This window comes from Ipomoea nil, unplaced genomic scaffold (assembly GCF_001879475.1).
Source record: "Ipomoea nil cultivar Tokyo-kokei standard unplaced genomic scaffold, Asagao_1.1 scaffold1576, whole genome shotgun sequence".
NCBI lineage: Eukaryota > Viridiplantae > Streptophyta > Magnoliopsida > Solanales > Convolvulaceae > Ipomoea > Ipomoea nil.
The window spans coordinates 3,609,549-3,632,149 of record NW_017618004.1 but is presented as its reverse complement, the minus strand read 5'-3'; the positions used below and the strand labels follow the sequence as shown (position 1 = coordinate 3,632,149).

At 33.3% G+C, this 22,601-nt stretch overlaps 3 protein-coding genes and 2 non-coding genes across 5 annotated transcripts; 3 read left to right on the top strand and 2 right to left on the bottom strand.

The window, feature by feature from the left end:
- Nucleotides 1-705: 705 nt before the first annotated feature.
- LOC109190594 (aquaporin TIP2-1-like) lies at nt 706-2,300 on the bottom strand. Its single transcript, XM_019341113.1, has 3 exons — nt 2,023-2,300; nt 1,412-1,662; nt 706-1,329 (listed from the first exon to the last, which is right to left on the bottom strand). Exons 1-3 carry the CDS (start codon nt 2,147-2,149, stop codon nt 961-963), a joined length of 747 nt encoding a protein of 248 aa, XP_019196658.1. The 5' UTR covers nt 2,150-2,300; the 3' UTR covers nt 706-960.
- Nucleotides 2,301-10,880: 8,580 nt separating this feature from the next.
- Nucleotides 10,881-13,176, bottom strand: LOC109190591 (uncharacterized WD repeat-containing protein all2124-like). Its single transcript, XM_019341110.1, has 2 exons — nt 12,394-13,176; nt 10,881-11,717 (listed from the first exon to the last, which is right to left on the bottom strand). The coding sequence occupies exons 1-2, from the start codon at nt 12,994-12,996 to the stop codon at nt 10,983-10,985; spliced, it is 1,338 nt and encodes a 445-aa protein (XP_019196655.1). The 5' UTR covers nt 12,997-13,176; the 3' UTR covers nt 10,881-10,982.
- Nucleotides 13,177-17,656: 4,480 nt separating this feature from the next.
- TRNAS-CGA lies at nt 17,657-17,738 on the top strand. The gene has a single exon. It is a non-coding gene; the product is annotated as a tRNA-Ser (tRNA).
- A 98-nt stretch (nt 17,739-17,836) lies between these two features.
- Nucleotides 17,837-17,918, top strand: TRNAS-CGA. Its single transcript has one exon. It is a non-coding gene; the product is annotated as a tRNA-Ser (tRNA).
- A 116-nt stretch (nt 17,919-18,034) lies between these two features.
- Nucleotides 18,035-22,205, top strand: LOC109190592 (peroxisome biogenesis protein 2). Its single transcript, XM_019341111.1, has 8 exons — nt 18,035-18,382; nt 18,922-19,035; nt 19,166-19,319; nt 19,759-19,895; nt 20,384-20,484; nt 20,752-20,869; nt 21,096-21,262; nt 21,738-22,205. The coding sequence occupies exons 1-8, from the start codon at nt 18,233-18,235 to the stop codon at nt 21,850-21,852; spliced, it is 1,056 nt and encodes a 351-aa protein (XP_019196656.1). The 5' UTR covers nt 18,035-18,232; the 3' UTR covers nt 21,853-22,205.
- The last annotated feature ends 396 nt before the right edge of the window (nt 22,206-22,601 follow it).

Here is a 22,601-nt window from a genome sequence, read left to right as displayed (position 1 = left end):
AGACTTTTGTGTTTCACTCAATTTAGTCCCAGACTTTTGTGTTTTTACTCAATTTAGTCCCTCATTTGTTATTGTGTCCATTTGGTGTTAAATAAATAGACAATTCAGTAATTTTAATATTGACATCTCTTTACTCATAGACATGTGAACTGTAGAATCCCTTTTTTTTTACGAATTACTCCCAGAATTACTCCTAAAACTGCGAATATAAAATTTGATTTGCAGGTCCGGGAGTAATTCTGAGTGTAATTCGTACAAGAAAGAGGAATTTCGCACTTCACAAGTTGAAAGTAAAGAGAGATCAATATTGACATTACTGAATTGTCCCTTTATTTAACACTAATTTGACGGAATAACAAATGGAGAACTAAATTGAGCGAAACACAAAAGTCTGGGACGATATTAGGTCACCATAGTCGTTTAGGACGAAATTGAGAAAAATCACTATAGTCGAGGACGATTTTAGGTATTAACTCCTCAATGATATTTATGTGACTCTTTCAAGTAACTTGTAGCTGATCGAAAAAATTATTTTGAGCAATTTTTTAAATTTTAGCATTTTGAAGCAATAAACTGATACAAAAAAAAACTAATTAATCAAACAACTAATAATGATCAAATAAGTCAAAATTAGTTAATAAACTAACTATGTTATTAAACAGAATTTATAATATATGGTCTTGAATTATTGAAGATTTAATGAAGAAAAAAAAAAAAAAACATAGTGCAATCATCATTTTTAGACTTTTAGCAAGCCACATTCCAACAAAGAAGGATTTACAGCTGCAAATTAAACCAAAAGCTAGCAGAAAGAAAGCAAAAAGAAAGAAAGAGCAAAATGTTGCTTTTCTTCCTCTCATAATTATTATACAAGAAAATCAAGGGAAATGAGATTTGAACAACAACATCATCTTCTTCTTCTTCTTCAATTCTTCATCATCAAAGTTGAAATCAATCAGATCAGAAGTCGCTGGAGAGAGGGGCGTGCTCGTGGGCCATGAACACATTGGGGTAGATGAGGCCGGCCAATCCACCGCCGACGAGGGGCCCCACCCAGTAGATCCAGATGGAGCTGAAGTCGCCGCTCACCACCGCGGGCCCGAAGGATCTGGCCGGGTTCATTGACCCACCGGAGAATGGACCGGCTGCCAGGATGTTTGCTCCGACGATGAATCCGATGGCGATGGGTGCAATTGTGCCCAGTGAACCCTTCTTGGGGTCAGCTGCGGTGGCGTACACGGTGTACACCAAACCAAATGTGATGATTATTTCCATCACAACTCCTCCCACGGCTCCCACTCCGGCCGCCACGCTGTGGGTCGGGACAGCCTACATATATACGTCCGGTTTCATCAAATTCAAGTTAAATAAAATGCAGAACTATATATACATATATATATGTTTGACTTACCAAGCCGCCGGTAACAACTGTGAGGAGGTAGCAAGCAAGAATGGAGCCCAAGAGTTGAGCAATCCAGTAGAAGAGGCCGGTGAGGATGGTGATTTGGCCGCCGACAGCCAGTCCAAAGGTGACGGCAGGGTTAACGTGACCGCCGGAGATGTTGGCTCCGACGGAAACAGCCACGAAGAGAGCGAATGCATGGCAAACCGCAATGGCTACCAGGCCTGGTGCGTCAAGAGCCGCATCCGACGTCAACTTGTCTGCATCCATAACAAAAATCTTCCATTAATTCTCTAAATTAAACCATGCATGAACAATAAACAGAAAAATGTATGTGCAATCCAGCAACCTGGTCAGATACTTGACTTGATAACTAAAATATTATAAGTTCAATTCCAACATATATAAACAGTCTATTAATTTTCTTGATTTGAGTTAACGACAACATAAGCTGATTTAATTTGTCTCTTTTAGTGTCATAAGACAGAATTTACTCAATCCGTACCCTCATGTACTGAATGTGGGTTAGTTTTACTCGTGACCCAAAAAAGAAAAAAAAAAAGAAAAATGTGTGATGCATGCAAAAAGAGGGTCGGAGGCTTAAAGGTATGGAAAATAACTGAAAGCAATGGCGGAGCCGACGCCGGCGAAGACGAAGAGCAAGGTGGAGATGAATTCAGCGATATAGGCCTTGATAGAGGCGAAGCTGAAAGAATCATCGAACCGTCCAAAAGCTATGCCAGGCATATTGATCAAAAAATGAGGCTAATGCTACAGAAAAGAGTAAAGAAAGAGCTAATAAGCTAGGATAGGTATGTAGAAGTGAATATGGTGTTGGAGGGTTGAAGAAGATGGGCTTTCTCTATCACATATAAATACTGGGGATGTGGAAATATTATCGAATTAAAAGATTATATTATATGTGTAGATAAGGAGGAATGAATAGGTGACAATACATCCAGGGACATCCAATCAAAATTTAGAAATTTTTGTTGCAAATCCTAGCTGTCAATAACATGTATGATGGATGTTCCTTTTGTGGAAGTGTCTGGACTCTCTATACATGTGAACTTATCATGCTTTTCCCTCCCAAAAGGTTAAGGTTTTTTTAGAAATTTTTGAAAAGAACAAAATGACTCTTAAAAATTATTGTATAAAATTTATAGTGGTTGGTATTAACGAAAAATATTTATTTTGATCAAATGGAAAATGATTTATTTTAGCTGAGAAATTATCTTTCAAAATTTTTACTTGCTGATATGTATTGTTCATATTCTTATCTCAGCTCATTTCTCATTCTCTTATCTTTGAGTGACGTCAAATGTGATGGTTGACATATCATTTATCTGGTTATTATTTAAATTAGATTGAGCTAATTTGATTAAAATATAAGTATAATCTACCCTCGGTTAAAGAAAATTATGTTTATATTATTAATAAGAAAAATGAAGTGATAATTAGTACATAATAATACTCCGTATATCTTAATTATACATATTTTGGTTAGCTCAAAACTTTAGCCAGCCCATTGTTTCTTAAGGTTCTCCAAATGCATGTTATACTCATAATATTATAATAAAACAAATTCACTCTTTAAGCATAAATATATCGTAACTAGTTGAACTCAAAATAATATAAACATACTTTTCTCATATAGTTTTTATTTATTTTAAACATAAAACATACTTTAACATAGGCTGGCAGACTTGAATTTGGGTGTGAATTGGTCACGGGGGTGGATGAGGAAGAAGTCTCAAGAAGAATCAAAAAAAATTATTTTAATTTTTAAAAGATTTTATAACTCAACCATGTAAATTTATTTTAATTTTAAAAAGATATTTTATAAAATTATATAAAACCCAAAAAAATAAAAAATTTCATCACATCAATCCTAGTCTCCGATTGGATGTCAACTCATCAAGTAACATACTAAAAGTGTTAATTGATTTTTTAAAAGCTTAAATACTCATGTAAAATTAAACTTCCTTAAAATTCATGAAGAAATTAAATATTTCTAAATAATTTTTTTTAAAAAAAAAATTCTCTTACATTTAACAATGATAGTGTACAAGACAATTGACAATCCTTCACAAGCCTTTTAGTTGCAACTAGTTGCAAGTAGAGAATTAAGGAAGAAATTAATTGTAATTTTATGAGAATAAAATATGAATTCAAATTTTATTGTTTGAAATTTCAATTATAATATTTGATATATATAAAAATTGAAAGAGAATATAAGTAATATAAAGATCAAAATACATATTTGTGTGATTGCAATTCATAGGAAAATATATAAAGACTATTTGGGAAGATAATTTGGTTCTTCTACTCAACCTTTATTCGCATGTATTATGAAATTCCAAGTCTTAGGAGAATGTGAGATTTATAGCATCTCCAAGGGAGCTGCCAAAAGTAAAAATTGAACACCATCTCACTATTTTTTTGAGCTCCAATGTAGGGCAGCAAATCGGCAAAAGGCCAAATATTTTGGGGTTGATGAACAATTCATCTACACAAATTAGGGATGGGAAACAAATGTACCATTTTGCCCTCTTTTTTCTTTTAATAATTCCAAATTTATCCTTTATTTGTTTATATAGAATTTTATTATTTTGTTAAATACTTATATTTAAAGTTTGTATTATTAAATATAAATTATATTATTTTAAAGATCTCATTGCAACGATCGAAACAAAACTAATATTGAATATATATTAATTAAAATTTCAAATACATCAAACATAACTAGATATAATAAAAATTAAAATACATACGACTTAACATTAATATTAGAAAATACAACATAATTTTAAAAATAAAATAAAATAAATAATTTCATCCGATAATTAAATGTACTAGATGTTTTATACTATATTATTATTGTTGAATAAACTAAAATTTCAAAAATATTATTCAATTCAATTTTTAAAAATAATTAATGTTATAAAAAATTAATGTTAATAAAAATTATTATTTACACACATCACAAGTTATATTTTATATTAAACTAATTAAGTTCGAACTAAATTATATTAAACTAATTAAATTCAAACTAATAATTGAGAAATCAAATTATTTTAGTGTCGAAATTTAGTATTTTGATGTAAATGGATTGGAGATTAATAAAATTTGTGTAAAAATATGCTGAGAATATTATTTTTGATAGGCCATTTGATGGAGAAATTTAGGGTGTGTTTGGTTGGCACATAGGAATCGGAATCGGAATGGGTATCAAATACTTGGTAATGGTAATGGGTTTTGGTGAAAGTATTTAACATGTTTGGTAGTAGGGTGGAATGAGAATGGTTACTAATAGTAGTGCTTGAAAATAAATAAGGGAATGAAACCCTTATTGTATTTTGGTATGAGTTTTTCAATTGATGGGGTATTCGAAACTCATAGTAGTGTTCTAAAAACCTATCAAATCAAACAACAACAATCACTTTCATACCCATTCCTATGGGTAAAATCCACCAACCAAATACACCCTTAATATTTTGGTGTTGAGTGGATTGGAGATGCTTTTACAATTCCTCAAATTTAAATCATTATAATTTCATAGAATTACAACTCCTCCCAATCAAACTCCATATGAATTTTCCACTTCTTAGAATTAAGTAAGAAAAGAATTACACAATATAATTTTTGTCTACTGAACACCACATAATAATCCTTTATATAATAAAGCTATATGGTTTGGGAAATAATTAATGCTACAATTAATGTCACAACATCTTTTATTATTAAAAAAAAAACATTTAAAAAATAAAATAGCTATATATTATATAATCATATAAAAATATATTTTTGAAAAATAAAATAGCTATATATTATATAATCATATAAAAAATGTATTCAATTAGAGTTTAAATTTACACATACAAAATTTGAAATTTGCTTTCCAAATGTAATTATCTTAGTTATTATTCGTATTGTGAAAATTATAATATAGATGAAATACAATTAAGAACAAATCAATGTAATTATGTAAATTCTCTCTATTATAAGTTTATTTGAATATGCACATAATTAGAGATTATATTAACCATATAAAATTATAATTTTAATTTTAATTGTAATTTTGTATTCTATAAAAATAATAAATACTTGACCAATGGAAGCTCAAAAATATTATTATATTAAATAATTTAAAATATTTTAGTTTTTTTATTTTTTATTTATATTTATAATAACATAATCTTTTTCTCGTGCATCGCGTGGGTGAATTACTAATAATAATAATAATAAAATATCTTGTGGAGCAATAGAAAGCTTTTGGGGTGTGAGTTTGAATGAGAAAATTAAAAAACGTTTGAAAAGTGGGGCGCGAGGCGAGAGAGACGTGGGTGTTATGGGCCACAAAGTGGCACCGCCCAAGAACTATGAAACAGCTGGGCGGTGGTGACTAATGAGTGATGAGGTTTCCTTTTCTGAATGTGTGGATAACAATTTTTATCAATTTTTTCTTTCTTTCTGCTTACCTAATTCTATAATTATTATGCAATATATTAGGGGTTTAATAATGGGGATCAACCGTCTAATTTAAATTAGTGAGGATAAGGAATCTTAGGCGGCTACTGACACGTTTGCCAACTGCATGTCTTGGAAAATAAATGTTAAATTAAATTTACACCCACAAAATAGAAGTTTAAATAATACACAGTTTTGTATTTATATATGCAATTTGTGAAAATGTTTTTTTTTTTTGAAAAAAATTAATTCATTAAATCATTGTTTAAAAGGTTCACAATAAAGATGGGAGGAATGTAGTGACTCTTCTATATGGGAGATCATGAGATAAAGACTCAATGGAGGTGATGTTAACTCTTTGTGCTTCAATAAGTTAAGAAAGTATAAATGAACAGATGCTAAAATGTAATAGAGTCAGTAACTTTAAAGAAAAAAGATAAGAGAAATGTCATGTCATTCAATATAGTTAAATGAACAACTTAATTCGCAGACGGTCTCGCGTAATGAAAGCTAAAGTCTCTAAATGTACTACAAGCTTCTTTAATATCTCCCATACAAATGTTCTATTTTCTTAATTTTCATTTTAAAAATTAGCAGAAATAGGAGATGAAAATATCTCCTCTTGTCGCATATTTTCAAATTTCAATATTGTTCTCAAGTCCAAAAAGTATATTGTTTTATCCATTGTCTTTGTTTTCTTCAAATATTCTTCTTAATAGGTAATATTCATTTTTCTAATATAATAATCCATTTTTGTATTTTAAAAATATTATTTTTCTCTCAAAATAAATATCTTAATTTAAAACTTCATTTCCTAATTAAAAATGAATATCATTGCATCTTATTAGCAATCTGATTTTTAAGTTTGGATTAGTGCTTTTAGATTTTTTTTTTTGTTACTATTGGTGCTTTAGATGTCATTATATATTTATATTAAGATGAATTACCTTTTTTTTTTTTTTTTTTTTTTTTGTATTTTTAAAATTTTTATTTCCATTATAGGGTCATATATAACCAAACATCAATATTAGTAATCATTTCAATTTCACCATACTACCAAGTACCAAACATGTAAAATATTTTACCAAAACCCATTATTATCAGTATTTGATTCTCATTCTGATTCTGATTTAAATGTGTGAACCAAACACCCTCTAAATATAAAATAAGGTGAATGTTACATTAGCATGTGAATATTTGAGTTGAGGTAAATATAAGAAATGAATGTAGCACCACTCGTCAGGCGAAAAGGACACTTTGAATTTTGAAACCAAACATACCAGCAAAATAATGTAGAACCAACATATAATGCGGTTTTTAAAAAGCTTGCTTACTCCAATAATTATGTATGTCATTTTCCTTTCCTTTTTCTCTTCTTTTTTCTTGTTTAAAGGCGTTTTGGATATTCTGCTTCGATTCTTATGTGCCCTTGATTTGATCGTCAAATAATGCGATGCACAAGGACCTAACAATATTCCATTCTACACAATTTTTTTTTTTTGAGTAGTAGCATCCTAATAAGCTATGCATTTTACACGATTTTTGATGTGTCAATTATGAGAGAAGAGGGTGTAGAGGAAAGAGGAAGAAAAGGAAAAACAAAAAAAAAAGAACAAAGTTCGTTCATGCATCCAGCTGTGCGCCTGCGTCTCCAACAACACGCGAAGAAAAGCATTATGCTTTGTTTTCATTTCTCAATCAGTGAACCCCGCAAAAATTTTGGATTTGCAGGAGAAAAATACACCAAAAAATATCATCTCCCATTTGTGCAAAAACTACATACTTGGTTTTTACTATTTCAAAAACCACAAAAAATGTTTTGGTGTAGATACTCTAATGCTAGAGACCCCTAATATTTTTTCCTCCAATTCATCCCTCGTGATGTGACCACATTTCATTGGTAGTTAAATTCTATTTTGAAGAGCATCCAGATCAATTTGTTTTTTTTCACAATTTTTTAGAAGCCAAACATGAAAGAGAAAGGGAAAATGGAAGAAGAAGGAAAATATCAATTGTCAAGAGCACTAAGACTATGTAGTATAGTGGTATTTTGGTTGGACTTCTATTTTAAAAGTTGTGAGTTTGAGGGCCTCAGTGAGGGCGTTATTGGTTCTTTGTGTTTTAGTAGGATTGTAAATTATTTTTATTTAAATTCAATGTCAACATTATGGAAGGCTCTGATGGAAACTTACATAAAATGAAAATGTTTTTTTTTTGAAAACTTACATAAAATGTTAAATGAATACAATTTTAAAAGTAAATATGACTATTTAGATCTTATTTTAAAACAAAAAGTTAATTAAACATTTGCGAGTGATAGATGGAACTATTTGACACCTATACCAATAACGAATAAAATGAAGGAGTTACGTGGCTTTAAATGACGCAGGTGTAATAATTAAGCCACACTTGTTACTGTATCTGCAATAAATTAAGGTCAATTTTATGAATAATATATATGGCTATATGCTTATTGAAGTGAAGAAATTGTAGTTGTGTTGAAATGAAATTACAGTGTATACAAAATGAAACTAAATAACAATTTTACATATTTGAATGCATATCATTCAGTAAAATTGTAGTTATATTAAAATGATACTGTAATTGTGTTGAAATGAAACTGCAGTGCATAACGCATTGGGGACTGCGGTCCACAATATAATTTGCCTTGATGAAACCAATAGTTATGCTCTGAAATCGTGTTCACCATGCGTATGGTGAACACGGGATAGATCTATAATTTCTAAGCTGTAGATTCATAATTTCTATATTGTAGATTCATAATTTCTGTACTATAGATTCATAATATTTGTATTGCGAAGACAAAATAATGCGATTGTGAAGAGAGAAACGTCGTTAACAGCAAATGAAAAACAAAATTATGAATTTATAACATAGAAATTATAGATCTACCCTTGTGTTCACGGCAAATTATGCTGTGCATCCGTATGCACCATGCATGGTGCATACGGATGCAAAAACGACGTCGTTTTAATAAAACGCGCGTCTCCCTTAAAAAAAAAAAAATCAGGTTCGATTCCCAGCAACAACATATGAACTAAAATTATTCCATAATCGATGAACTATATTTCCATAATCGATGAACTATATTTCCATAATCTAATCTATGAACTAAAAATTCCAGAATGAATGAACTAAAATTCCATAATCTATAAACTAAAATTTCAGAATCGATGAACTACAATTCCATAATCGATGAACTATAATTCCATAATCAATGAACTATAATTCCATAATCTATGAACTAAAATTCCAGAATGAATGAACAATATAATGTTGTTGTTGGGAATCGAACCTGAATTTTTTTTTAAAGGGAGACGCGCATTTTTTAATAAAACGACATCATTTTGACATCTGCATGGTGCATACGGATGCACAGCATAACGATTGTGTGTTCACCATGCGCATGGTGAACACGTTTTCAGTCAGCATAATTTGCGTGATGAAACAAGGTGGGCTAACTAGCCCCTCCACTAAAGCCCATAAAAGTCTTAAATGAAGGAAATCAGCCCTATATTCTCCGATTGACTTCAGTTATTTATGTTTTTGAAATCAGGCATGTAAATCAAGGTAAATTATATCATGGACTTGCGTTTATGTTGTAATATAGATCTATGTCTATTAAAATAATATATTGTAAGTTTATCACAAATTCAGGTAGATTAAAGATGAGTGTAGGCAGATTAAAATAATATTGCATATTCATCAAAATGATATCAATTGACCAATCATCAATTACGTACACATATTATTCTATTATATATATATATATATATATATATATATATATATATATATATATAAGAAATGTATAAAATATATATTGTTAAAAATATCTAATTGAAAAGTTTTAAGTAATATTTATATTGATAATTTTTCAATATATCGTCTCAGTAATTGTGAGGTGGACCAAAACATACATAAATGATTTGATGGACTTATAGTAATAAATTGATAGACATGCTAATGACTTAATATATTTGTGAGTTTATTATCATTGTTTATCATATCAAAAAGAAAATTAAGACTACGAAAACCAATCGTGTTAATTTTTTGCCTAAATGGAGATGTGCCACCTTCTTGGGAGATAGTCTAAGAGTTCTCCTCTCCACCAAACCAAAAAAAAAAAGTTAGTTGAAAACAAAAATTTCTAATATAAAAGTTGACCTGAGTTTGGTGAAGCAATGGCTTGAGACTTCATTCTTTATCCGAAACGGACGTTGTGGGTCTCCATTTCTAGCTAGCTTAGGTACATGTGTGGATAGGCTATTTTTGCAATTGGTTGGCCAATCACGATGGAGATAACTACAAGAGGAGCTAACTAGCTTAGCGCCATTAAATCCCAAAAATATAATGTTTTACATCAAGGGGAATGCATGGGCCCCATATTTTAAGAAATTTTCCTGTTCTCTTCAGTTATTAATACTTTTGAGATGGGTAGGTACATCCATCATATCACTCCAAAGACCAGACATCTGGAAAATAATGTCTGATTTGATTAACCAGGTTTGACTAAAATTATTTTTAATTTAATTTTTCAGTTTAGTATTAATATATAAAATTTATATATTTAAAAATTATACTAAAAGTATTATTAAACATAAAAATTAAATTTAAAAATCAGTAAAAATATATTAAAATAAATAAAAAAAGAAAGAGTTAATTTGACCAACGAACATAAGTAAGACAAATAAAATATGACACAAGGAGTAATAAATAAATCTACGCTCAGCTCCAAATTTGATCGTTTGAACACAAGGTAGTGAAGCGGTTGACTGACTTGATTCTGGCATTTCTGCTACTATACATTCAGGTTACGTACGTACGTTCAGCCTTTTGCACACGTTTTTGTTTTTATTTTTTGAAAATCAAACGAATAGCATTCTTCCATAAAAAAAATGCTATTGTTTTGTGAATTTATGGACTTAATCATGCATGCTTAATTAATGCTTTAATAAAGAATAATAAAATAATGAGATGGTGAGTAATAGTTAAATTAATAAAAAGTGACTTATATAAGGATGTCTACTGTTTACATAATTTCTATATTCTAAGAAGCTGCAGACTACTACTGTAGATGGGGTTTGTTCTAAGTGAGATCAAAATAGTCGCAATTCTGGGACGAGACTTTGGCGGTGTTGCTGACGCACTTTACACGCCACATCTTGAGCACCCCGTCGAGACTCCCCGTACACACCGTGTATCCATCCTGATCGCTCTCCTCGCCGGCGGCCCGCGCCCCCGCCGGAAACGCCGCGATACACCTGACAGGACCCCTGTGACCCTGCAACACCGCCAAGCAAGAATGCTGCCCGTCTTGCTCCCTCACCCACACCCTGCTCGTCGCGTCCGCCGACCCACTCACCACGTAATCCCCCACGCTCGTTATGCACATCACCGCGTGCGTGTGCCCCGGCAGCGCCCCGCCGTACTGCAACTGCCCGGAGAACCACCCTTTGAGCCAGTAATGCACGTACCCGTCGCTGCACCCGCCGTACAGCACCGCCCCCTCCCCCGACGACAGCGCCAGCGTCTTCACCGGCGAGTACTTCGCCGGCAGCGTCACCGTGAGGGAATGCGGCCTGTCCCCGCTGCAGAAGTTGCGCCGCCACACCCGCACCGTCGCGTCGTCCGAAGCCGTGTAGAGAACCCCGTCGTCCGCCACCACCACGGCGTTCACCGGCTCGTTATGCGCCTGAATGGTCTCTATACACTTCACATCGGAAATCCGCCACACTTTCACCGTCTTATCTAGCGAAGCAGAGTATAGAATGTCGTCCGATACGTTAATCGCCACCGATGATATTGGTCCCATATGCTTCATCTGCTCATTTTCATTTTATTTTATCAATCAAACCATTAATATAATAATATAATTTTCCTTTCCGTCCATAAATAGTAAATATCATACCTAATTAACCAATTCAACTTTTTTTTTTTGGTACTATTATTCTGTTACAATGTAGTATACTAAGTATCTGTTTATAGCTACTTTCTCTACTTATTGAAGCACAAAGAATCAATACCGCCTCAGTCCTACCGATGCATAAAGAGGGGCTTAAATCCCCGACCATGACCTTCTATTTGGGAGAGCCACTTCATGCTTCTATACCACACTCAACTTAATTTATATAGATCGGTATAATATAAATTTTCTTATCTATATTTCTGAATATACATTAAATGCAAAACTGCATGTATAGCTTCAGCATTTATTCATCTGAAAGCAATTTTAATGCCCAAAAAATGATAAAAACAAAAGAGGTAGGAGAAGAAGGAAGTGCATGTTTCCACGTTTAAAGCTACGTAATAATAATCCAATACTGGACGGCCAATATAGAATCAGACAATATTAATAATATTAGGTGCATGCAATTAAGTGAAGTTATTAGGAGTTTAAATTGTTAGCTTCACGGCAGCTGAAAATGGAAATGCACAATAAAGGTAGAGCTATAAATGCATGCCAATTAAGAGAGTAAAAAATTTATTATTGTGTTCACCATCTTGTCTTTGCCGGAGATGTAGCTCCGGACGTAACTTCCGGCCTTGGGGATGGTAGCGACCCGGACGTGCTTGATGACGCCTTCCCAGCTCCGGTGCCAAACCCTAATCTTGCAGTCGGAGTAGGCGGCGAAAACCTTGTCGTTGGAGACCTGCAGGGCGACGACCATGGTGGCCCTGGTCTTGAGTTGGTCGCATTCGGTGAACTCCGGGAGCTTCCAGACGCGGATGACGTTGGTCTGGGAGCCGGTGTAGACGAAGCCGTTGGCGACGGCGATGGACAAGATCTGGCCGTCCTTTTTGAGGACGGAGGAGATGCATCTGTAGGTGGTGTTGAGGGAGAGATCCTGCAGCTTGTTGGCCGGAGAGGTAGCGAAGGAGAGGCGGGCGGGGGAGGAGGGCTGGGAGGTGAATGTTTGGGAGCGGGGTGGGAGAGTAAGCTCGCCGGAGAAATTATTGGTACCGGCGGCGTCTTTGGTGGAGATGCTCCTTAGAAAGGTGTCGTCGTATGGGTGGGAGGCGGCGGCGGCGGTTCTGAGTGTGAAAGATGGCGTTGGAGAAGGAGAGTTTGGAGGTTGTGATGATGAGTTTAATGTAGCCATCTTTCTACTACTTCTCAACTAGCTGGAAATCTGGAAATTCAAGAAATGGAATGAAGACGATATAATGGTGTGTTTAAATGCCCATATATAAAATAGTCCACTTTCCACCCAGTTTACAAATACTCTATTAATTATTGGAATTAGTTGGCATTAGACTGCAGGGAACAAAGATTTTGATGAAGAAAAGCGAAAGCATGCCATATTCCATATGTCCACTTTCCACCCACTTTACAAATGCTTACTCTATTAATTATTGAGCTTTATTTGGCCAGTTAAGTTGATCATATAAATAAAATTTGGAACGAAATGGAGTCTTACTAGCCGCAGTAAAGTGAACGATAATGATAGAGATTTCATTAATGTTAAGTTGTTGGTGGATTTTAACTTTTAACCCAAGAAGTTTTAACTTTGTTAAAAAATAAAATAAAAAATTGACTTACTCTTAGAGATTATTTGGTGTTTGCCCACTGATTAAATTTAATTATGAAAGGTGTATTTGTGTTGAAATTTAAGATTGTGTTCAAGTCCCTCAACCAAACCGGTTTTCCACAATATTAAGAATCCAATATTAGAAAGAAAAAATTAATAGGTTTGACTAACTTATTGATTGGACTAAATCTTTTAATGTTCAGTTAGAAATTTAAAAATTTATTTATTTTTCAGGTTTTTCCATGTCTTGGTATTCAAAGAAAATAAAGTCAAAGAAAAATATTCATTTTGGTTAACGAAAAATGTTCAATTTGGCAAAAAAAAATTTTTTTGTCATTTTTAGTCCGAAGATATTGTTCAGATTATTTATTTTTCTGATCAGTCTATCTCTTTTCCCTATCTCTCTTCAAGGTAATTTTCGCATTATTATTACCATTACCACTACCACAACTACTAATACTACTTTATTATGACAAATAATATATCCAATTTTTTTTAAATAGAACTAAACAGAAAAAATGCAATTTTAACTTCCAATAAAACAAAATAAAAATAGTTTTATGACTTTCAACCAAACACCAAAAAATTTAAATAATTTCTAAAAAATGAGTCATATTCTTAAAATCATTTTCAGAAAAAAAAAAAAACATTTTTTAGATTTTCAAACAAACCCTTAAATAGATTTGGCCTATGTGCACTATTGGATTGGATTGTTGGTAGACGAATTACCAATATAATAGTCCAATACCACGGTAATGTTTGAGCTAATTTTTACTATATAAATTGTGGTCGATATTATTAATGGTGTTCTTATTTTAATTTCTTGATTTTCCTCCCACTCGAATATTTGTGTATAAAAGAAAATCAATAAATGAGGTCAGACATGGATCGTTGTATACTCCGTTTATTTAATTTCACGTTTAATTAGTATGTAGCTACTAAAGGTTATGGGGCTACCCTGTCCAAATTCGAACTTAGCCATTACTGTACTGCATGCCCACCTCATTAATCTATCATTAACTCAATATGGTCCTTAGAATTTCCAAAGAGGGTGGCTCTACGTGAGCGTGTCTAACGCTTCATGAATCATAACTTCTCACTTGTACCAGAGAAGGTAATATGTGACCTAAACTCATAAATTTAATTGGTTATAGTATTGTACATGCACGGATAGTGTTGACTCACTATTTTATATAATTTGAGCCAAAGTCAGCTTTAACTCAAAAGAAATCCTAAAATCATTCATGACATGACTTATAATCATAGAGTATTATGAATTGGTTGATCAACTTCACTAACTTAATTATTATCAAAATTAAAACTAATAAATCATCCAATGAAAAGCTGCTATTACTCTAAGTCAAATTACTTTTGTTATTATTATTTTTAAAGAAGTTTGAAATCTAAAAATGATTTTATAAGTTGTATTAATTAATTTTAATTTTAATGAAAAATTTAAAATTATAAGCTTCAAGTTTTTAAAGTATGAATTTTAAGTTTATAAAATGCATGTATGAATAGCATAATTTTAAACAAGTGTATAAATATGTAATAATATCAACTTCAATTCAAAAGTGATAACATGTGTATATGTCTTCACAATCTAGCTTGTAGTGATTGTTACATTAATTGTATCATTGGCTAATTGCCCACAACTTTGATAAAGTCCGGCCTCTTGATAATTATTGTTGTGCCCAAAAGCCTAGCCTACAATATTCATAAGTCATGGACCATCATATATTAATGTGCAGAAGTGATTTTTCCAACATTTAATTAATTTGATCGTGTGTGTGTGTGTGTGTGTATATATATATATATATATATATATATATATATATATATATATATATATATATATATATATATATATATATTCTAAAATCACAAAAATAAAACTTGAGTTGTATAACATAATCAAAATTATTAATTTGTAGTCTTTGTGTAATGAGGAGTAAAAGAGAGATGGAATATGCTTGAGAAGAGAGTATAAATTTGTTGAGATTACAAGAACAAGAAACAATAATAATGGCTGAAAGTAAAGGGTAAAGAAGACAAGATTTACGTGGTTCGGCAAAGTGCCTATATCCACGGGAGTGAAACAATACTTTTATTATTTGTGATGGTAATGGTGGTGACACACCCCTTTAGGGATACAACCAATATATTTATAGACATCCAATCCCTATACAATAGGTTTACCCGTTTCACTCCTACTCCTAGTATTAGACAAACACTTATTCCTAATCCATATATGAGACAGACTCAACAAAATTGATGTTAGAAATTATAATTTCAACAAATTAAAATCGATAGTGTGGAATATTGGGGATATGGTTGGTCTAACACGGCTCAACTTAAGCTAATAAGAAGAGGAAAAGGTTCAAGAAGAACCTCAACCTTCCATTTGGGAGAGCCATTTCATTACCACTAGACGATAAGATCATTGACAACTATTAACTATAGAGTTAATACCCAAAATCGTCCTCGACTATAGTGATTTTTCTCAATTTCATCCTAAACGACTTTGGTGACCTAATATCGTCCCAGACTTTTGTGTTTCGCTCAATTTAGTCCTCCATTTGTTATTCCGTCAAATTGGTGTTAAATAAAGGGACAATTCAGTAATGTCAATATTGATCTCTCTTTACTTTCAACTTGTGAAGTGCGAAATTCCTCTTTCTTGTACGAATTACTCCCGGACCTGCAAATCAAATTTTATATTCGCAGTTTTAGGAGTAATTCTGGGAGTAATTCGTAAAAAAAAAAGATTTCGCAGTTCACATGTCTATGAGTAAAGAGATGCCAATATTAAAATTACTGAATTGTCTATTTATTTAACACCAAATAGACAGAACAACAAATGAGGGACTAAATTGAGCAAAAACACAACAGTCTGGGACTAAATTGAGCGAAACACAAAAGTCTATGACGATATTAGGTCACCAAAGTCGTTTAGGACAAAATTGAGAAAAACTAATATAGTCGAGGACGATTTTGGGTATTAACTCATTAACTATATCTAAGCAACCTAAAAGAGGTTTTCGATCTTTCGGTACATGCAATATCACAAGTTCTCCAACAACCTTTGATTAAAAACAAAAAAAATAAAGACAATAAAATTGTGGTCTAAGCAAACTAACTGCGTTTAACCAATTAGCACGTAGGGTTGACTAAAGCTCATTAGTGGCGTCATTTGTACCATCCATGACGAAATGCATGCTATCCACTTTCTACTCAATATAATGCCACAACACAAAGTTGTGTTGACTAGATCATGCAATGAAACCAAAGGAAAATGGACTCACACTATGTCCCCAACAAAACCATAAGTCACATTTAGCAAGGAACCTAGGGGACCTTCGAGCTCAAATCAAGAGGAATTATGCACACAATCACAAACAATCGAAGATATATATCTCTAAAATTCTTGATGAGTTTAGTATCATGGGAGATGAGTACCTCATCACCACTCCTAACTAGTGATCTCCTAGCTCTCATATTCAATTACAAAAGGAGTGAATTAAGTGAGTAGGGTTAGATCACATCAAACGTTATGTGATGCTAACTAAGACAGTGAAGGAGGAAAGGATGACTGACCTTTTGTTTGAAAGAGTTGCATATATGTATGTATGTGTGTATATATATATATATATATATATATATATATATATATATATATATATATATATATATATATATATATATATATATATTTTGTTAATGAATTTTGAAAATTTTGTGCAAATGCTTCGATCCCTTGACTCTTAGAGCTTGATCAATGAGTTTGGCAAAGTCTACTAAAGACACCACAAACACCCCCGGCCCACCCCTCCCCTGCTAAATCCCCTACTTCATTGCCATAATTATTTTACTACTTCGATTCTTGATAGCCTACGAAAACTCACCAAAGTTTAGGGGTGTCAAGGGGGGCCAGCTTGCCCCAGCCTACATGCCAAAATTTTGGTGGTGCTTCGTAAGCTAGAATATTAGAATCTAGTCCACCCTAATGATCCGATTAAATTTAGAAGAAATTATAAAATAAAAAATTTCAAAATTAAAACTGAAATGAAATTCGCTATACTCAAAGATTAATACTTAAAATAATTCCTAGTAAAAGATTCTTAAAACTCCTCTCTTTTGTTTTCAAAAAAAAAAAAAAAAAAAAAAAAGCATCTCTTTTAGTATAGATATATATATATATATATTATAATGATTGGATTTTAACACAAGCGTCGATATGTCCGAGTGGTTAAGGAGACAGACTCGAAATCTGTTGGGCTTTGCCTGCGCAGGTTCGAATCCTGCTGTCGACGTTTAATATTTTATTCTTGATGGCCGTAACTCCTTAAGTGAAAGTTTGACAACTTCCGGTATAATATATATAACATAATGATTGACTTTCACCGTAAGCGTCGATATGTCCGAGTGGTTAAGGAGACAGACTCGAAATCTGTTGGGCTTTGCCTGCGCAGGTTCGAATCCTGCTGTCGACGTTTAGTATTTAGATTTTGTTTCTGACGTCCGTAACGCCGCAAGTAAAAGTTCGACAACTTCAATGATTTTTATCCCCAGTGAATTTAAGAAAAAAAAAAAAAAAGAAATAGTACGAACTACGAAGCATCGTGAAAAACACCAAAAAGTTTGGGCGACAGTAAATTTCATGGAAAAAGACCACAGAAGAACGCAGTCCACACCAACAAAACTTGTGTGCTGTGACCTCTGGGAATCAACAGATTCTCCACCGTAGCAGATGAAGCTATTGCAGCTCTCTTTCTTCCATTCTATGCTAAAATAAGACACACCAGACATGGTTAGAGAAACCCTAGCTTCATCGTCATCATCTTCCCCAAGTGGTAGCCCTGCCACCTCTATCAATCCGCCGCCACCGGAAGATGCTTGGATTAATACCTACCAGAAATTGATCCCTCGCTGGCAATCTCTCACTGCATCTCACCAGGTTCTCCCGCTATTCGCCCGTTTCTTCCATTACTTCTTTTGTTGTTTTTTGCTCTATTCAAGTAATTAAGATTATTAGACGCGAAAAATAAGATATAGTTGTTTCTGCCCGCCCCGATTATTACCGAAAAAGCAAGTAATTATGAACTAAGTTTTGTTCTCATATACGGAGTATACTATTCCTTTGGTTAAATGCAACAAAAAGGTAGGGAAAATGTCACGGAGAAATTGTGCTTTTGCTTGCTAATTTCCATACCTAAATTGCACCAATCACAATGCGGTCAAATGATATCAGAGAAATCTCCTCATCCTCCAACCGAATTAACATGATAACCTACTGAATTACCTTATATCTCTTGTAATTCTTGGTGATTTTGAACTTTATATTTATATGTTTTTATTTACGAAGTAAGGAAGCTTTTCAGAAATATTTTCGTTTGTAGGGGCACGGTTTTGGTGGTGGTTTAGAGTCTTTTCTCTGCATTGCTTCAGTTTATAGTTATTGGTGATAATTTCTTTTTGATTTTTTACACTTGGCAGTCAGCTATACCAATTGCAATATCTAGAGTAAATCAGATTGATGCAGGCAGACTGGACATTGAAATGTCAGCTATGTTAAAAGAACAGTTGGTTAAGATCTTTTCTTTGATGAAGGTAGTGTATATATGATTCCTCTTATTTGGTTGGATGAATAATCATGTCTATTAACTAATAAGGAATGTGAGACAGCTTTGGTAGGCATTTAATTAATTTCTCTTTTTTTTTGTTCTTTCGTTGACATTAGCCAGGAATGTTATTTCAATATGAGCCAGAACTTGATGCTTTCCTCGAGTTTCTCATTTGGCGGTTTTCTATCTGGGTTGATAAGCCAACTCCAGGCAATGCTCTAATGAATTTGCGGTATAGAGATGAACGTGCAATTGAGATGCGAGGAAAAGGTAATAACCTCCTAGCTTTCTCTGCTTGATCCTGTTTGAGTGGGCCAAACATAGCTTAGCTAACTGCCAATTTTGACTTTAGGTAAAATAAATTATTGTAATTGCAAATGAATTCCTGCTTTGTACTGTAAAGATCCTTTAGTGTATAGATAACATTGACCTCCTCCAGTTAAGCATAATTCTGGTAACCTCTCCTGAAAATTTTAACTTACTTTCCCTGTTGGAGATGAAGGCTTTATCTTCTGTTGCGCAGATATGTGACTTGAGATGCATAAAGCTGTCCATTTCCATGACTTCTCATAAACAAATCCATAAAACTCTATTATCATGCTTTAACCCTAATTCCAGTTAATTATTGTCCCATCCCTGATTCTCAGTTTAGTATCCTTTTCGGTCCTGAAAGGTAATAACTTCACCCCTCCCCTATTTCACCATTTAGTCCGAACAGGATTAGAGGGACCTGGGCTTACTGTTGCTCAGAAGATCTTGTACTGTATTGCAACTGTTGGTGGTCAATATTTCTGGGCCAGATTACAATCTTTTTCTGCTTTCCGGAGATGGGGTGACTCTGAGCAGGTATTACATTCCTTTTTTTGCTAAATGTTTTCTGTTTTTAAAGATACACTAGTGTATTTCAAAAAGAACCTGGTCTTAGTGGGTTCAGCATTGCAAAAGGCAAAAATATCAACATGCTCTACATGTGTGGGTTTGAAAAATGAAAGATAAGGTTAATGGATTAAAACCCTTTGGTACAACACTACAACCTAACATGGAGCACTAAACTACCATAGCATAAGGACAAGAATCTTCATAAAAGTGGTTTTGGACCAGCAAAGTTTTCAGAATCCTTTTGCCTTTGTCCTCTGGAGCAGATTCTGGGTTATTCAATTTGCTGATGTTGTATATGACCATGCTTTGATTTCTGTCCAGTCCGCTTGCTGAAGTGGTCTAATTGATGGCTATATTCAAGTTTATTGTCTGAAAGTAATGACAAAACCAATGTAATTGAGAAAATTGATTTAGAGCATGCTTACTAAGTGTTCTACTTTCTGTTCCTTCTGCAGAGATCTTTAGCACGCTGGGTTTGGCTGTTAATACAACGTGTAGAAGGAATTTATAAGGCAGCATCTTTCAGCAACCTCCTCCTATTCCTTTACACTGGAAGGTAGACTATTGAAATGCAATGTTTTGGCCTTTTTACTCCTTTTGGTTGCATCAAGTTGCCTTAAAACAAACTGATTGGGCAACCTCCACCTATAAAGTAGGGGTTCATTTGTGATTTGTTGAGTACAATTGACTTCTTTTTGTGTAGATGTTCATTTTTAATCTGTTGTGCATAATTTACTTCTGTATTGGACTAGAAGCATGGCTGTAGCATTTGCACAGCTTGCAACTATTATGGGTTTTCGCTCAAATGATCAACTTTGTGCAGGTATAGGAGTCTTATTGAGAGAGCTTTGAGAGCAAGGCTTGTTTATGGAAGCCCTAACATGAATCGAGCTGTAAGCTTTGAGTACATGAATCGTCAGTTGGTGTGGAATGAATTCTCGGTAATTCTCCTCTCAGCTTTGTTAGGAGTTTGCCTGAACAAGTAAAATTTTATGTCCTTGTCCTCCCTGAAGCAAATGACTAATTGTTGATGGGAAATTTTTCCATTACATGGGAGTAAAAATAATTACTTTTTATCTAATAGTAGTTTGTGATGGAACTGGCTTTCTTAAAGCATTTTTCTTCTCTGGGGTTTCATCTATTCTGAAGTCTACTTTTTATATGCAGGAAATGCTGCTACTGCTTCTTCCCCTGCTCAACTCATCATCCATAAAAAACATTCTTCGTCCATTCTCAAAGGACAAATCCTCAAATTCTGCAACTGATGAAACCTTGTGTCCCATCTGTCAAGCGATTCCCACGCTTCCTTTTTTAGCCATCCCTTGTCAGCATAGGTATACAATTATACTATTTCATGTCAGCTTTGCATCTTTATGTAACTGTCTCAATAGCATTGGGTATTAACTATGTTTATAATTTCGAACAATTTTGGATTGTGAAGATATACTTTTTCAGTGCACTCGTTGGTAATTGGTTAAAGCAAAGCCTTGCTAGAATGGAAAACATTAGTGGGCAATTCTTTGATTTGAGTTCAATCCACCTCTGATGAGATGTCTCTAAGAAAATGAATTATGTGTCATATATTTCTTAGAGAAAGTTTGGATGTAGAACTAACATTTCTTGTTATTTGCAAGGAATAAGGATCTCAATGTGTTTTAGGTTGTTTAACTAAATTGTTTATTGTCATTGACATTCGTCATAGCATGGCAGCAGTCGCATAGAAGTTACTAGTCTCACTACTAGATTCACATTTCAATTTATCATTTTTGAAGATATAACGGTAAATTAATGGAATTTCATCATTGGCAGGTTTTGTTACTACTGTCTTCAAACTCGGTGCTCTGCAGCTCCATCATTCCGGTGCCCAAGGTGTGGCGAGCTGGTTGCAGCAATGCAGCGACATGGTGGTTCAGCCAGTACGTAAACGATGAATATTTGAAAGGTCAATCACAGTAATTGGAGCTATAACGGAGATATAGTAATACTAAAAAAGCCCGAAAGATGGCATTACTTACGAATCACAATCAAAATTCATTCCAATGAGCAAACCAATTTTTTTTTTTTACAACTTTATATGCTCAGGTGAAGTAGCTTTCTTTAGATGGCATTCATTGATTCAGCTTTGCAGGAATGTGCATAAATCCCTTCTTTACTACAAATCCAGTTGGTCCCCACCCCTTTAAAAAAAGTACGGAGTAATTTTTAATGTAGATCATATTCACATTATGTGTACGTTTGTGACTATAATTGCATATATATATTTTCAAATCTTAACAATGTTTTAGTTATAAGGTTGTTTCTGAGTGATGGTTGGAAGAAAGATGGTGAGAATATTACTTGTAGTGTTGTATTTACTGCCATTTTGTTTGAATGACACTTGTATACGCTTTAGTAATTAGTACTTGTTGGTTTTTGCTTTTCAATAAGGAAAATATAGTTTGTACTAAGGATGATTCAACAGATCTGAAAGGAAAAAAGGCCAGTCATTAATGTGATATTTGGAAACCTAGAAGATGACCAATAGAGCCTTTATGTTCATTGATGATGATCTCTCATTGACTTATATTTTTATTTTTTACTTTTTTGAAAAAAATCATAACTCAGAGATAGAGTCTATTCTCTTCTTATCCGTAGCAGTGCCTCTTCATAGCAATGAAATGACACATATATTTA

Coding starts and splice junctions, on each gene's coding strand:
- LOC109190594 (XM_019341113.1), bottom strand. CDS start 2,149: ATGCCTGGCATAGCTTTTGGACGGTTCGATGATTCTTTCAGCTTCGCC. Junction 1,663..2,022: donor CGGCTCCGCCATTGCTTTCA/GTTATTTTCCAT, acceptor TTATGGATGCAG/ACAAGTTGACGTCGGATGCG. Junction 1,330..1,411: donor CAGTTGTTACCGGCGGCTTG/GTAAGTCAAACA, acceptor GTATATATGTAG/GCTGTCCCGACCCACAGCGT.
- LOC109190591 (XM_019341110.1), bottom strand. CDS start 12,996: ATGGCTACATTAAACTCATCATCACAACCTCCAAACTCTCCTTCTCCA. Junction 11,718..12,393: donor TCTCCGGCAAAGACAAGATG/GTGAACACAATA, acceptor GAAAATGAGCAG/ATGAAGCATATGGGACCAAT.
- LOC109190592 (XM_019341111.1), top strand. CDS start 18,233: ATGGTTAGAGAAACCCTAGCTTCATCGTCATCATCTTCCCCAAGTGGT. Junction 19,036..19,165: donor AGATCTTTTCTTTGATGAAG/GTAGTGTATATA, acceptor CGTTGACATTAG/CCAGGAATGTTATTTCAATA. Junction 21,263..21,737: donor GCCATCCCTTGTCAGCATAG/GTATACAATTAT, acceptor CATCATTGGCAG/GTTTTGTTACTACTGTCTTC.